Consider the following 16241-nt stretch of genomic DNA (forward strand, 5'->3'; position numbering starts at 1 on the left):
CCAAAAAATGCTGCCATGCTTTGTCCCCCCATCACCTGATGGAAAATCACTGCCATTCCCTGTCCCTGGCAAACAGTGGTGCAGCAGCAGAGCTCTGGGCTCAGGAGCCCTGAGCAGGCTTAGAAACCTGTGTGCAGAAAACTGGAGGTACAAACGTGGGAATTCCTCCCTGGGAAGCAGGTGGAAAGGGGCTGCCAGCTTCTATCAGCCATCAGCTGTCAGGGCCATGAGCAGCAGATTCTGATTTCCTCCAGGACCTTCAGACATCAGCCTGAGTGAAGCAGCTCATTAAGAGCAGCTAATTGCTGCAGTCATTTGTGAAATGAATTTTTCAAGGTTAATTTAGTTTAGCACTGAGAGGCCTCCATTTAGCTCTGGAGAGGGTGAGCTGCATGCCACACATCCCTCCCTCGATGGACAGAGCTGGGGAGCTCAGATCTGGGGCATGCTCAGGGCTGGATGAGGGAGTGCCCTGGGATGGGATGGGGAAGCCCAGGGATGCAAACACTGGTCCCAGCATGGTGGGGTGAGCAGCAGGGCAGCTTGGCCTGTGCTGGGTATAGACATCAGCTTTGCTTTGTCAGGAGATGAGCAATCCCCTCAAAAGTTCTTTTAACCATTGCAGGGGTACTAGGAAAGCAGAGCCTGAAATGTGATGAGTTCAGTCAAGCTTTGCTGTTCACCTCCCTGGTCCCCATTTCCCCTTTGCCATGGGATTCCACAAGCAAACATGCCCTGTCTGAGGGGCTCCCAGATGGCTTTAAGGAGAGACAGAGAGACAGCCTGTGAGGACAAAAGGGACATTTGCTGCATGGCATGGTGCCTGGTGTGGAATCACTTTCTGCTCCTTGCAGACTGAAGTCCAAGGAAGAAACAAGAGCAGAGCTTCTTGTAATGCATCAGTTCGGGTCCAGGGGCTGTTTCAGCCTTTGCTGTCTCAGTGTAGCCCAAGGCAGCCTGGGCAGAGCTCTCAGTGCTGTGGGACACCGGCCATGGGTCCTCTGCCCACGCAGGAGCACTGGGGACCTCTGTCTGTCCATCCCTCAGCTCCCTGTGCATCATCACCCACATCCCTGTGGAAGGAGTCAGTGCAGAGCCCAAACTGCCCAGAGCTGCTCCAGAGCTGCTGGGGCTGGAGAGGAGCTGATGAAGCTGGAGAAGGGGTAGTGGAGCTGGAGCAGAGCTGGTGGGGCTGCACGGTTCCCACCTGAGCACAGCCCACCTCACACTGGCCTGGGGAAATGGGCTGTTTAATGGACACATCCTGTGTTTGCAGAGCGCCCGCCAGCTGTGACAATGCAGATGTTTCCTGTCTCCCTGGAGCTGCTGGGAGCCTTTTCCCAGCTGGGAGTAGTTCCTGCATTCAGGCTTGGTCTGGGGGATCACACAGACCTGTGGGCAGAAAGATCCCCTGTGTGAGCAGGATGGAGGATGTGACTCTATTGACTGTCCTCCCTTGTTGAGTCTCTGTCTTTTCCTTGTCTGGACCCCCAGAGCCGAGTCTTGACACATCCTGTGGCTCGGGACTGCATTTGGGAAGCAGATAAAGCAGGTTCACCCCCTTTTCTGCTGGGGCAGAGTGCAGCTTGTGCAGCCCTCACAGGCAGGTTCTGCTTTCCAGAGGGGCAGCTGGACCAGCCTGCCTCTGCTCCCTGCACAGCTTTTGGGGCTCCACGGCAGAGAATAAGCTGAGCTGAGGGGATTCAGCCCCGAGTTTCCCCCCGAGCTGCAGTGAGCCCTGTCCTGTCTCTCTGGTTTCCCTGCCCAAGCCCCGGAGCCGGCAGTGCCTGGGCATGACCCGGCCTCACCCAGGCTGACCCGAGCGCTTTTCCTGCCGCGCTGAGGCAGCCGCGAATGGGATGTCTCAGAGCCGGGGCAGGCCCTGGGTGAGGATGCCACCCTCCGTGAGGATTCCTACCTGCGCTGTTCCGGATGCATTCCCTTCCTCCCAGCACGGAACGTGCGGGAATTCCTTCAGCCTGCAGCTGTGCATGGAGCAGGGATGCTCCCTGTCGGAGCGGCCAGGCCAGGCTGCCCGGGCACGGGGACAGCCGCGTTGGCACCGCTGTCACCTCAGACTGCCCTTCCACTCCTCTTTGCCCTCTTCCTGCAGAACCGGGGTTCAGAGCAGTCCCGGGGGAGGCACGGGGGGTGCCTGGGGACAGGTTCGAGCTGTGCCTGAGCTCAGGGGAGCTCCTTGTCCTGGCAGGGATACAGGACCCTGGACAGGGATGCAGGAGCACGGGCTGCTCCGTCCCTCGGTGTCCTGCGGTGTCACAGCTCCGGGATCCTGCCCCTGAGCGGCTCCGGGACAGCTGGTTGCAGCACGGAGGGGGCGGGAATTGTGCCCCAAATCATTCCTTTCCCTACCAAGCTGTGGGGCAGCCTCGGTGACCTGCGGCCCTCCCTGCCTACCCCCCATCCTCCGGAGCAGCGCTGGGGGCAGAGCCCCTCACCCTGCCCGGGGGCCTGCAGGGTTCCCAAACGCCCCCAAACCACAAGAGGTCAAAAACCCGCGGAAATTGCAGCCAAAACGGGACAATTCCGCCGCTGTTCCTGGAATGCCACGTCGGAGGCAGAGCACTCAGCACCCACCTGCATTTCCCAGCCGCGGCGTGCAGCCCATGGGATGTGCAATGCCTCCCATACGGTGCAGTCCTGGGATGTGCACTCCATCCCACACAATGCAATCCTGGATGTGCTGTCCATGAGATGTGCGGTCCATGGGATGTGCAGCCCATGGGATGTTCAGTCCGTCCCATCCAGGGACAGGAGCAGCGCAGAGCGTGCTCTGCGAGGGCGCTGCTGAGGCGCTCCTGACCAACCCGGGCTGAATTCCCGGCAAAGGGAATTCACGGGGAAGCAAAGGGGACAGGAGGAACGGGACACAAAAGCACAAGCGGAGCGCCTCGGTCTGGCAGCCGTAGTGCCGTGCTGGGAAATTACTCTGATTTACTGCAAGAGTTCTGGCAGATGAGGAGAGAAGGGAGCAGACTTTCTAACAAGTGACAGCTCCCTGAGTCTTTTCCTTTCTTCCCTGGCCAGCTTTGCAACCCTGCTTGAGATATCCAGCGGGTTTGGGGGATTTTGTGCTGGACTGTTGGGCCCTGGTAGGGTCTGAGTGCCCTCAGCTCCACGCAGTGCCCTGCTGTGGGTGGCACAGCCCTGCCCAGAGCAGTGCCCGGCTGCCCTCGGCTCTCTCTGCGCAAACCCGCTGCTGTTTCTCCCGGCGCCTGGGGATGGCATCAGCTCCTCACTGTTGGGAATGCCAGGTGAGGAGCCGCAGGTTTCCCCATCCCCAGGGCGTGGGTAAGGCTTTGTTTGGGTGGAAAACAGAGATGCCACATTAAAGCCGAGCTCTTCACGCATTTCCAGCCTCAGGTCCCCGGAGCTGCTGTCCCCAGGGCCGTGTCCTGCTGCCACCTGGCTGGGACACGGGCAGGGCTGGCCCGGCCCCGGCTCGTTCCCGGTGGGCAGCGGCAGCTCCCGCCCGAGCCCAGCCATTCCTGGGACTGGTAATTCTTCTCTGTGGGGGTTCCCACAACAGGCTCCCTGCTCATCACAGCTCGGCACTATTTACACATTTTAACAAACGAGGGCATCAGCCTCCACCAATTGCTGATCACATCGCTTTATTAATGTTCGCTTTTTATTAATTGGCATCCCAGCCCTGTTTGCTGGGTGTATCCTGATCAGTCACAGGAGCAGCTCTCTAGGTGGTTGCACTTTCCACTGCTGCAATTCCTTTCCCCTGCGTATTTCTCATTCCTGCTGATTCCCCTCCTGGTGGCTCTGGCCCAGACACCCCAATTCCTGGTGTGCCTGGATACCCCATAGAGGTCCTGAGCCATTCCTGTTGTGCCTGGATATGCTGTGGAGGCTCAGAGCCATTCTTGGTGTGCCCATGCCCAGCCCTGTGGGAGCTCTGCCATCGCTGCTCCTGCTGTGCCCTCCTGCCAGTGCTGACACAGCCCCAGGGCAGCCACAGCTCCTGCCCTGAGTGGCTGCAGGTCTAGGATGGGTGGGAGGTGATCCCACCTGGGAAAGCGTGTTTGGGGAGGGCTCAGAGGGCTCCCCATGGCCTCCAACCCTCCCATGTCTGACAGAGAACATGAAACATTCCCATTCCATGTTAAAATGGCCCATCCTGGTGATCCCACTGAGGGATCTCCTCCGTGTCCAGCTCTGCAGCCCCACGCCAGCCCTGGGCTGGGGACAGAGCAAAGGGCTCAGCCCCAAATGTGGGGTCCCCCTGGAACTGTCACTGCACCCACAAACTGCGGCAGGGCTTTGCCATCTGATCCAATCCGGTCTGATCCATTCTGCTCTGCTCCGTTCTGCTCTGCTCCGATCCATTCTGCTCTGCTCTGATCCAGTCTGCTCTGCTCTGCTCTGCTCCGTTCTGGCCGTGGAGGGGCCCAGGGGACCGGAGCAGCTGCCCAGGTGGCCCCAGCCCGGCCGGGGCTGCCAGCGCAGGGAGGGTCCCGGTGCCCGGTGCCCGTGCCCGCGGGTGGCACTCGGGGTGTCCCCAGGGCCCCTAGGCGCTCTGGAAGCCCCACACCTCGAGGAGTTGCACCTGGAAGTTCTCCCGGCAGAGCGGGGGGTTGTCGAAGGTCTCGCAGCGCTCCGTGTGTCCCCGCAGCAGGCTGGCGTCCAGGGACAGCGCTTGGCCTCCCCCTCCGCCTGCAAGGGCAGCGCGGGCTGGGCTGGGCCGGGCCGGGCTGGGGCCGCCCTCGGAGCGAGGGAAGGGCCGGGCAGGGCCGCTCCGGGCCCGGGCAGCGAACCCCGGCAGGGTTTGGGCTCTGCGGTCCCCCTGGGGCTCTGGGAGGAGCTCCCGGGCTGGGGAAGGGGAGCTGCCCTCGCCTGCCCGGACTTCAACCCGATATCCCCAGCTGGAGCTCCAGGGAGCTGATAGGGATCCCCCCCTTACTGATAAGGATCCCCTCTTATCCATAGGAATCCCCCCTCACTGATAGGGATCCTCCCTTACTGACAGGGATTCCCCCCTCACTCATACGGATCTCCCCCTTATTGATAGGGATCCCTCCCTCACTGATAGGGATCCCCCTTTATTGATAGGGATCCCCCCACTCTGATAGGGATCCCTCCTTACCGATAGGGATCCCCCGTTATTGATAGGCGCCTCCCGTTATCGATAGGGATCTTCCCTTATTGATATCGATCCCCCCTCACTGATAGGGATCCCTCCTTAACAATATCGATTTCCCCTTACTGATAACGATCCCCCCCCTTTATTGATATCAATTCCCCCCTTACCAATATCAATCTCCCCTTACCGATATCAATCCCTCCTTATCGATACTGCCCCCCCCCCCTTACCGATACCGACCCCCCTTACCGATACCGACCCCCCTTACCGATATTGATCCCCCATACAGACATCATCCCCCCTTACCGATAACGATGCCGTCCCGGGAGCCGGACATGAACATGGAGGCCGTTTTGGAGGGCAGCAGGAAGTGCCTGGTGGCCAGGAACGGGGACAGGCGGCCTCTGCCCTGCGCCGAGGGCACGGCCAGGTGCTGGGGGCTGGAGCTGTCCCGGGAGGAGCCGAGCAGGGACTCGGGAGCGGGGGAAGGCGAGCGCTGCCGGGAGCGCGGCACGGCCTTGGCCAGCTCCGGCCTCTGGATGAGCACCCACTCGTACCTCTCTGCCTCGGGGCGCACCTGGGCACGGGACACACCTGGTGACCTGGGGGAAGGTGCTGCTGCTGCTCCGGGTGGGGCCTGGGGCAGGGAAGGGACGCCGTGTCCTGGCAGGACAGCAACGAGGGGACAGAGCCGGACACAAACCGTGACTTACAGTGAACACAAAGCACTCCCCTGTCCCAAAAAAGCCCGAGGTGGCTCCGCTCTTCTTCCTTTCGGCCCAGTCGGAGGAGAGAAAGGCCCCACACACCTGGGAGAGAGCACAGGGAGCTCAGGGATGGGTCAGTCTCACTGGTGGCCTCTCCCCGTCACCCTCCCCTCCTGGTTCCCCAGCACCCCGGCTGAGGTGTGTCCTGGTGGCAGAGGGGCAGTTTGTGCTGCCCTGGGAGCTGGGACAGACCCAACCCGGGGCACGACAGGGAGCTCACAGCCCATGGGTGCTCCCAGCAGTGCCAGGGGGGTCACCCAGCCCGGGCAGGACAGGGAGCTCACAGCCCTCACAGCCCATGGGGGCTCCCAGCAGTGCCAGGGGGGTCACCCAGCCCGGGCAGGACAGGGAGCTCACAGCCCTCACAGCCCATGGGGGCTCCCAGCAGTGCCAGGGGGGTCACCCAGCCCGGGCAGGACAGGGAGCTCACAGCCCTCACAGCCCATGGGGGCTCCCAGCAGTGCCAGGGGGGGTCACCCAGCCCATCCCCTTCCCCAGCCCTGCCTGGCAGCGCTCACCTCCCCCTCGGTGGTTTTGATGAGCAGCACCGTGGGTTCGTAGCCTTCACAGCACGTGTAGAACCTGCAGGGATTGACAAGGCTGGGCTGGGGGAGCTGGAGCCCCAGCAGGGTGTGCTGGCTGTCCCTGGGCACGGTGTGCTGGCAGATCCTGGGCACGCTGTGCTGGCTGTCCCTGGGCAGGGTGTGCTGACTGTCCCTGGGCACGCTGTGCTGGCTGTGCCTGGGCAGGGTGTGCTGGCTGACCCTGGGCACGCTGTGCTGGCTGTGCCTGGGCACGGTGTGCTGGCTGTCCCCGGGCACGGTGTGCTGGCTGTGCCTGGGCACGGTGTGCTGGCCGTGCCTGGGCACGCTGTGCTGGCTGTCCCTGGGCACGCTGTGCTGGCTGTCCCTGGGCAGGGTGTGCTGGCTGTCCCCGGGCATGCTGTGCTGGCTGTCCCTGGGCAGGGTGTGCTGGCTGTCCCTGGGCACGCTGTGCTGGCTGTCCCAGGGCACGGTGTGCTAGCTGATCCTGGGCAGGGTGTGCTGGCTGACCCTGGGCACGCTGTGCTGGCTGTCCCTGGGCAGGGTGTGCTGGCTGACCCTGGGCACGCTGTGCTGGCTGTCCCTGGGCAGGGTGTGCTGGCTGTCCCCGGGCATGCTGTGCTGGCTGTCCCTGGGCAGGGTGTGCTGGCTGTCCCTGGGCACGCTGTGCTGGCTGTCCCAGGGCACGGTGTGCTGGCTGTCCCTGGGCAGGGTGTGCTGGCTGTCCCTGGGCAGGGTGTGCTAGCTGATCCTGGGCAGGGTGTGCTGGCTGTGCCTGGGCACGCTGTGCTGGCTGTCCCTGGGCAGGGTGTGCTGGCTGACCCTGGGCACGCTGTGCTGGCTGTCCTTGGGCACGCTGTGCTGGCTGTCCCCGGGCACGCTGTGCTGGCTGTCCCTGGCCGCTCACAGCGTGCTGGCACAGGGTGGCACAGGGGACATCCCTGCCTGGCACAGCCACAGGGCTCCCTGTGCCCCGGGTGGTGCCCAGGTGTCGGTGCCCATCTGGGCCAGCCTCTGCCCTCTGCCCTCAGCCACCCTCGGGACCCCGAATCCAGCCCAGGAGGGTCCCCAGCAGCCCCAGAGGTGCCCAGGTCCCTTGTGCTGCTCCTCCCTCCAGCACCAAGCCCTGCCCAGGTGTCCCCGTGCCCGCCCAGCCCCGGGGCAGGTGAGGCTTCACCTCTGCAGGCTGCAGCCGTCCTGGGAGGTGGAGAAGAGCAGCAGCGGGGGGAAGAGCGAGAAGCGCTCGGGCAGCCAGGACCAGACGAGGCGCATCTCCTGTGCCGTGACCGTGCTGGAGCTGAACTTCTGCATGTCCACGGCCAGGTGGAAGGACGGCCTGGGGGGAGGGACATCAGGGGGCTGGGGGCCTCTGCTTGATGGGGCACAGCCCCTGCAGCAGGTTCTGCCCTGCCCTGAGCACCGTGAGCTCCCTGCCAGCACCCCCAGCTGGGCTATGTCCCCTGACAGGGTCCCCAGCTCTGCTGTGCCGTGTCCCCTGACAGGGTCACTGGCTGTGGCTGTGCCGTGTCCCCTGAGAGGGTCCCCAGCTCTGGCTGTGCCGTGTCCCCTGACAGGGTCCCCAGCTCTGGCTGTGCTATGTCCCCTGACAGGGTCCCCAGCTCTGCTGTGCCGTGTCCCCTGACAGGGTCCCCAGCTCTGGCTGTGCTATGTCCCCTGACAGGGTCCCCAGCTCTGCTGTGCCGTGTCCCCTGACAGGGTCACTATCTCTGGCTGTGCTGTGTCCCCTGACAGGGTCCCCAGCTCTGGCTGTGCTGTGTCCCCTGACAGGGTCACTATCTCTGGCTGTGTTGTGTCCCCTGACAGGGTCCCTGGCTCTGGCTGTGCTGTGTCCCCTGACAGGGTCCCCAGCTCTGCTGTGCCATGTCCCCTGAGAGGGTCCCCAGCTCTGGCTGTGCTATGTCCCCTGACAGGGTCCTCAGCTCTGGCTGGGCCGTGTCCCCTGACAGGGTCCTCAGCTCTGGCTGGGCCGTGTCCCCTGACAAGGTCTCCCAGAGGCTGTGAGGGCCCAGCACAGCCACAGCTGCGGGAGTTTCCCGCAGCTCCCCCAGAGCTCTCCACAGGAGCTCCCATTTTGCCGGCTCAGCCGCAGAGCTGGGAGCGCAGAGCTCTCCTCACCTCCTCTGCACCACGGTGATGCCCCTCTCCACCAAGGCCTTCCTGTTGGCCATGTGCAGCAGCCAGATCTCCTTGCGGGAGAAGAGGCGGATGCCGAAGGCTCTCTCCAGGAGTTTGTCCACGCTGACGTGCTGGGCGATGTTCCTGACGAAGGCCTGCAGCTCGGCCTTGACGTCGGAGCCCTGCGGCCCGGCCGGGGCCGCCGAGAGCCGGAACTGCTTGAGCAGGGCCAGGCCGATGCGGTACAGCACCTTCTGGCCCTCCAGCAGGAACACGTCCAGCACGCGCACGGCGTAGGCCAAGGGCAGCCCGGGGAAGAGCCACGACAGCCACTCCGAGTAGACCTCGAGCACGTTGTCGGCGGCGCCGGCGATGAGCTTGTGGGCCGCGGGGCAGTGCTTGCTGGCCAGGTCCCCGAAGGTCATGCAGGAGGCCTGGTGCGCCAGGAAGGACTGGTCGATGTAGGCGGCGTGGGGAGCGTTGCTGGCGATGAGGCGCGAGAGGCTCTCGAAGCACCGGGCCTCGTCCTCGCTGTAGTGCAGCAGCAGCGCCGCCAGCGCCGGCAGCAGCGGGCTGTGCGTGATGTCGGGGAACAGGGCGCCCACGCAGATGAGGATCTTCCTCAGGGCCGTGACCCCGCGCGGGCTGAGGCAGTAGGTGGGCACGGGGCAGCCCTCCAGGAACTCGGGCAGGGGGTGCGAGCTCACGCTGCGCTGCCCGAAGAGCCGGCCGGCCACGTCCCGGTACACGAGCGCGTCGGGGGTGACGAGGCGGCAGGAGACGCGCTGGATGAGCCGGGGGTAGAGCCGGGCCCGGCCCGCGTGGCTCCCGGCCCAGCAGCCTTCCCTCGCCAGCCGCTTCAGCTCCTTCGGGGGCCGGCCCAGCACGTCCGGCGGGATCCGCGCCGGGCCCTGCGCCTCCGGCATCTGGGCCCAGTCCACGAAGGGCCCGCAGCCCCGGCCCGGGGAGGTGTCGATGTCCCACGTGTCGGCCTCGGACGTGACCACGATGGTGACCGGGGATGAGCCCAGCGCCTCTGCGGGACACAGAGCTTTTATTGATCGCCTCTCCCCGCCCCACCAGCGGCGTTCCGCCCCGGCTCAGGGCGCTCTGAAGCCTCACAGCCGCGTCCTGCATTTCTTTGCTCTGCCCCGCCAAGGGAAGCGTTTCAGGCTTTGCCCTCTCCCGCTCCCATCAGCTCCAGGCCCCGGAGAAGCTGGGGCCAGGTCCCAGCTGGGTGTCAGGGCTGCTTCTCACACCGCGAGGGGCTTTTCCCCCTCCCAAAGCTCCCGGCCCCGATGAGGGCTCGGGCAGCCTCCGGCGCTGGGCAGAGCGGGCTCCGAGCTCCGCCCGGATACACGGGAGCGGCATTTCCCCGGGGCTGGACACACGGGAGCGGCATTTCCCCGGGACTGGACAGACGGGAGCGGCATTTCCCCGGGACTGGACAGACGGGAGCGGCATTTCCCCGGGGCTCGGGAGAGCTGAGCCGAGCCCTGCAGGGGCTGGGGGCTGTCCCCGCGTCGGTGAGCTCTGCTGGGCGATCATCAACGGCCGAGACACCGCAATTAGCGCACTCATTAACTCTCGGGTGTTTGTACCGTGCCTGTGCTCGGCTGCTGGGGGTCAGGGATGGATTGGCACCGAGACAAGGGGACACGGGGACAGCCGGTGGTGGCACATCGGGACGGTCCCGGGCCAGGTCCGGCTCCGGCTCTCGCTCTCCAGCTCAGTTTGGCGCCTGCCCAAGGCCAGCGGGAGCAGCGGGTCGGGCTCAGCCTGGTTCAGGGCAGGAGCTGCTGGATCCGGAGCCGCTCGGGCCAGCTCCAGTCCCGGACACAGCCTGACCCCGGCACATCACGGGGGCTCCTGGCCATAGAAACCAGGCTGAGACATCACCGGGGGGCGATCAGGGGCTGTTTGCACCCTAAATTCCTCTCTCAGGGCGCTGCCCTGCCCGGGTCCCGAGGAGCATCAGCCCGAGCCCACCCGACCGCCGGTGCCCCGGGTGCTGAACGGAGGCTGCGGCTGTGCCCGGCCCGGGACGAGCCGGGGGCTGGGGGCAGGACCCGGCCGTGCCCCAGCCCCTGCGGCTGCGCCCGGCCGTGCCCCAGCCCCTGCGGCTGCGCCCGGCCGTGCCCCAGCCCCTGCGCTCCCGCTCGGTCCCGCACTCACCCGGCCCGGTGCCCGGCACGGGCGGGTCCCGCTCGGTCCCGCACTCACCCGGCCCCGTGCCCGGCTCCTCGCCCGTGCCCGGCTCGGCCATGGGGCAGGCGGCGGCCGCGCCCCCGGGGCAGCGGGGCACGCTGAGCCCCAGCTGCAGCATCTGCCAGCTCGACCACCCCTGCCGGGTCCGCTCTGCCCCGCACCTGCCGCGCTTTTAAGGTGCGGGCCGGCCCCGGCCCCGCGGTTTGTTTGGGGTAAACACAGCGAGGGGTGGAGCGGCCCCGCGCCCGCATCGCCCCTTCCTGCCCCGATTCCGCGCCGGGCCCGGCCGGGGGCTGTAAACACCCCGCGGGCCGAGATAGCATCCAACAGCAACACGGGCAGCAAATGAACCCTTTCTTTTCCCCAGGATACCCTTCGTGCTCCGCTCGGGCTGCGGCTGCTGCGGCCCGGCCGCGGGGCTCCGGCGTTCCCGGTGTGCCCCCGGGAAATGCTCGGTACCGATCGGTGCCAGCCCCAGAACGCGCTGCAGAGCTGCACAATGAGCGGGAAATGCTCGGTACCGATCGGTGCCAGCCCCAGAACGCGCTGCAGAGCTGCACAATGAGCGGGAAATGCTCGGTACCGATCGGTGCCAGCCCCAGAACGCGCTGCAGAGCTGCACAATGAGCGGGAAATGCTCGGTACCGATCGGTGCCAGCCCCAGAACGCGCTGCAGAGCTGCACAATGAGCGGGAAATGCTCGGTACCGATCGGTGCCAGCCCCAGAACGCGCTGCAGAGCTGCACAATGAGCGCTCTGCTCACCGACAGAGGAGCTGGGCTGGAGGAAAAGCGGCCTCCAGCAGCTGGGAGAGGCTCTCGGGACACCGCCCCGGTCTCACAGCGCTGCTCTCAGCTCGGGCTGCACTTAGCGGGCACTTTTATAGGCATCCCAGCCTTTTAAAGGATCTTTATTTGCCTTTAAAACCGGATTGTTTCTGCTGTGGTAAGAACGGGGGAGCGGAGCGGGAATCAGCCCCGGGAACAGGGGAACAGAGTGGGGATCAGCCCCGGGAATGACGAGATGCACTCGTTCTCGTTATCAATACCGTAATCACCATTGTTGTGATTGTCCTTATCGCTGCCGTCATCGCTGCCGTTATCAGCAGGCCCAGCAGCCCCGTCACGAGGGCGATAAAGCCTCGCTGGGAGCGCCCCGAAGCTGCTCGTCACTCAGGTTTGTGCCCGATTTGCGTCACCGGTCGCATCCAAAAACACAGGCCAAATCCCGGCGGATCAGGGAGCGAGGGGCTGCGCTCACCGCAGCCAGAACAGCGACAGTGCCAGCAGCGCCAGTGTCACCGGGACCGGGCGGGGACAGGGAGGGCAGCGATGTCACTGCGGATTGGCAGGGACAGGGTCAGGGCTGGGGTTTGGAGAAGGGAACCGGTGCCACCGCTCAGTGTGGGGTTTATGGCAGCAGAGAGGGGTGGGGACAGCTCTGGTGCTGTGCACATCTGCACACATCTGCATCTTGTACTGTGCACCTCTACACCCCGAACAGCTGAACCTCTGCCCCTTGTACTACAGAGTTCCGTGCCCGCCCTCTGGGCACTGAACCTCTGCCCCTATAAACCCCGAACGTTGCATCTGTCCCTGAGCCCCGCACATCTGTCCGTTTGTCCCTGTAAACCCCGAACACTGCATCTGTCCCTGTAAACCCCGAACATCTGTTCCTGCGCCCCGCACATCTGCTCCTCTGCCCCCAACACCTGGTGCTTCTCTCTCTCCCGAACATCCAGCCCTGCCTCCCTGCCCAGCACAGCAGAGCCGCTGCGCCATCGGCCCCGCTCCCCACACTGCCGCACCCCTGGGGCCGGCTGCGCTCCCCGGGCCTGCACCCCAGTACCTCTCTCTCCTCTCTCTCCATCTCTCTCCCCTCTCCCCTCTCCATCTCTCCCCTCTCCTCTCTCCCATTTCCCTTTCCCCTCCGTCCCCTCCCGGCGCCTGCGCGCGGCGCGTCCGGGCGGATCCGGCGGAAGCGCCGCGAAGGTTCCGGGGCCGCGATGGCTCCGGACCCCTGGTGAGCGCCGGGCCGGGCCGGGCCGGGCTGGGCCGGGAGTGCGGGTCGGGACCGGGTCAGCACCGGCTGGGACCGGCCCTGCCGGGGCTGCGCAGCGTGCGGAGCCTGCGGGCCCGGCACGGGCGGGAGCGGGGCCGGGCGGGCTGGGCTGAGCGGGTGTGTCTTCCCAAAGCCGGTGTGCGTGTGTTTGTTCGGGTGTGCTGTGTGTTCGGGGTTGCTGAGTGTTTGGGGCTGCTGTGCCTTTTCTTCCCGAGTCATTTCCCAAAACCCATCCCAGTCTTTGTGGCTGTGTGTTTTGGGGCTGTTGTGCCTTCTCCTCCCGAGGCTTATACCGGCGGGTCCCATGCCATGCCATGCCATGCCATGCCATGCCATGCCATGCCATGCCATGCCATGCCATGCCATGCCAGCCGGTCCCGTGTCCCCGGGCTCAGCCTCTGGGTCCCCGCAGGCTCCCGCTGCTCGCCGCCGCCCGCCAGCTCGCCCAGGACATCGCCGAGAAGCTGCAGGAGCGGAGCCGCTGCCAGCGGAGCGGGGAGAGCTCGGCCAAGGTGCCCGGCAGGGATGGGCCAGGCGGGGCTGGGGCCGGTGCGGTGTGCCGCGATAAGGGCGGGATTCCCGGGATATGGGGCGGGATTCCCGGGATGCGGGGCTGAACTGCCGGGATGCGGGCGGAATTCCCGGGATGCAGGGCGGAATTCCCGGGATAAGAGGCGGAACTCTCGGGATGCGGGCGGCATTGCCGGGATGCGGGGCAGGGGGAGGAGCGGATGCGGGCCGGGGCTGTGTCGCTGCCGGCACCCGCAGGGGAAGGCTGTGTTCCAGCGCCGCTCTCTGTCCTTTTAGGGGTCTGTCAGGGGAACGAGAAGGGAGTTTGGGGATGAACCGCGGCTCCCCGGTGGTTTGGGGTCAGCAGCGGTGAATCTGCGTGCAGCGGCGCTGGTTCAGGGAGGAGCTGTGGCCGTGCTGGGCACGCCCCGCTGCCTGCTCCGGGCTGTTCCCGACGGATGGAGCTGATCCAGAGGGTCAGGGATGCTGGGATGGAGCTGGTCCAGAGAATCAGGGATGCTGAGATGGAGCTGTCCCAGAGGCTCAGGGATTCTCAGGGATGCTGGGATGGAGCTGTCCCAGAGGCTCAGGGATTCTCAGCGATGCTCAGCAGCTGCTCTGTTCCCTCTCTCTCTGAACAGGGATGTTCCTCACCCAGAGCTGGCTCCAGTCTTTTGCAGTGGCTGCAGATCAGAAGGAGCAGGAACCTTGCAGCCTTATTTTAGTTGCATTTCTAACAAAATACAAGGCCAGAGTTACACAGGAATGAGAAGCAGCAGTTGGAGCTCTCCCAGGAATGTTGTGTTCTCCACGTTTTTCCACTTTCTGTGAAATAAAGAAATAGAAAGAAAGAATAAGAAAGAATAAATAAGTCAGAAATAAAATAAAGTTAAGGTTTTCAGGAGGCTGCTTTTCCTGTGGCTCCAAGCCTTGTCCTTTCCTTCAGGAGCAGCTTTGAGTCATTACCTGCTCTTTTGGCTGTGTCCAGATGAAAATTGCTGTAAGCCCTGAGTTGGTCATTTATAACTGTTGGCATAATTAAAGCCCCAGTGCTTTTTCTCCCCCTCTCTGTATCAGGGCTGTAATGCAGTGCCTGATCTCTGGGTCTGCTGGGTCACTCACTTTGCTGAGAGCTGTTCAAATCAAATGTCATTTTTGAAATGTTTCCTTGGGAGAAGTTCTGAGGAACAGTGTGTAGGCTGTGCACAATAATCAGTGCTGCTGCATGGCAGCCTCACCTCAGCAGGAGTTGAGAAGGGGTCTCAGAAACCCCAAATAAGTGGGGTTTGAGCAGTATTTTCTCTGCCTTTGGAGAGTTTGGAGGTGCAGATTAAATTCCTGCTTTCAGCATGGTGAAGTGTCAGAATTGCACAGAGACACTTCAACAAGAGCAGAGCAATAAAAGATTGCTGCTCAATGTGTCTGTATTTATAGAGGGCAAAGTCCTCTTCTGCCATCAGTGCCACCCCTGAGGAGCCCAAAGCCCAGGGAAACGTGGGGCTGGTGCTGTTTGGAGCCTTTGTGGGGCTGGAACTCTCCGGGCTTGTGTTTTATGGAAACATTGCAGGGGTGACTGACTTCTCCATAAAATCATTTGTCCCGTGCCCTGTGTTTTCCAGCTTCCTTTAATCCATTAACAGGTAAAGGGGAATATTTGGCAGTGTTTGATTCTACTCTAAACAAGGTTCCCACAAGGAGAGAGGTGTTTCCATAACAGAAATGCTTGTTGAGAAACCCACGGCTGAGCAGTCGCGTGCCCTGTGCCTGCTGAGGGCTGAAATGCAGGGAAATGTCTGTGTACAGAACTGGCCTTTCAGGGAGAATGTAAACAGGGGTTATTTCTGTAGTATTTTGCAATTAGCACAGCTGACAAACTTCTTGCCTGTTGCTGAGCCAAAAATAGAGCACAAAATCTAAAATGGAAAAATAAACGGTGAGGAAGGATTTTAATCCAGCACTTACCTGTGAACTATGCTCTGTTCAGCTGATCATAAAACTTCCATTGGTTTATTTTTTTTCTACTTTTCTTCTACCTTAGTGTTCTGTTGAGGAGGGGAAATTTTTTGTTCTCTGACTGCAGTTTCTGCCCAGGCTGCTGCATTTGGTGACTTTTTTGGCCGTGTCACCTTTGTGCTCTGTTACTGTTCTGGGTCAGTCAAATGCAGCATTCTTCACCTGGAGCTGAGGACAAACGAAATTAATTACCTTTAATTACCTGACTGCAGAGCTGGAGGCCCCACAGAGGCTTTGGCACTCCCCAAATCTCTGATCCTCTGTGCTGGTTTGGATCTGCTGCCATGGGGGTGTTGGGTGCTTTGGTCCAGAGGTGGATTTGGCTGCCTCAGCCTGGCTGCATCTGCTCTGTTCTGTGTCTGGTGGTGTTGGAGGGCAAACCCCAGCCAGTCAGGCAGGTTCCATCTCCTGAGGCTCTCCTGCTCTATCCCTAAGGGTTCAGTCTCCTGAGGCTCTCTTGCTCCATTCCGGGCAGGTTCCATCTCCTGAGGCTCTCCTGCTCCATCCTAGAGGGGTTCAGGCTCTCCTGCTCCATCCCAGACAGGTTCAGTCTCTCAGGCTCTCCTGCTCCATCCCAGACAGGTTCAGGCTTTCAGGCTCTCTTGACTTCAGCACTCAGGCAGGGTCTGGCAGCACTGCCCCTGCTGCTGCTGCTGCTGCCTCTGGGGCTCCAGGAGGGCAGGGCTGAGCGTGAGAGCACATTTTCCTCTCTGGTCCCAGTTCCCCATTGAGCAGCTGGGGTTGCTGCCCGTTGTAAGCCACAGCTTGTAAACAAGAGGCATAGCAAGTCTTAATTAGGGTGACTTACATTGTTAATTGCAGTTTGAGTGTTTTTTTCTGCATAACTGGAATGAAAAGAAATAACATCTGAGGAGGAAAAACTCAGGATGATGT

General features: G+C 62.9%; 2 protein-coding genes across 3 annotated transcripts in view; one reads left to right on the forward strand and one right to left on the reverse strand.

Annotated features, from left to right (window-relative positions):
• Nucleotides 1-4537: 4537 nt before the first annotated feature.
• Nucleotides 4538-10881, reverse strand: LOC128938589 (TBC1 domain family member 24-like). Its single transcript, XM_054278903.1, has 7 exons — nucleotides 10779-10881; nucleotides 8556-9591; nucleotides 7597-7755; nucleotides 6396-6459; nucleotides 5824-5919; nucleotides 5417-5687; nucleotides 4538-4683 (listed from the first exon to the last, which is right to left on the reverse strand). The coding sequence occupies exons 1-7, from the start codon at nucleotides 10879-10881 to the stop codon at nucleotides 4538-4540; spliced, it is 1875 nt and encodes a 624-aa protein (XP_054134878.1).
• A 1853-nt stretch (nucleotides 10882-12734) lies between these two features.
• Nucleotides 12735-16241, forward strand: part of STX8 (syntaxin 8) — a 75151-nt gene continuing 71644 nt past the window's right edge. For both annotated transcript variants that reach the window (XM_054278726.1, XM_054278725.1), the window contains exons 1-2: nucleotides 12735-12785; nucleotides 13237-13336. In XM_054278726.1, the coding sequence (XP_054134701.1) occupies nucleotides 12769-12785; nucleotides 13237-13336 (117 nt within the window). In that variant the 5' untranslated portion in view covers nucleotides 12735-12768. The remainder of the gene's footprint in view (nucleotides 12786-13236; nucleotides 13337-16241) is intronic.

This window comes from Melozone crissalis, unplaced genomic scaffold, assembly GCF_028551555.1.
Source record: "Melozone crissalis strain CALT ecotype California unplaced genomic scaffold, PUWL_Pcris_2 ptg000026l_1, whole genome shotgun sequence".
NCBI classification, from domain to species: domain Eukaryota; kingdom Metazoa; phylum Chordata; class Aves; order Passeriformes; family Passerellidae; genus Melozone; species Melozone crissalis.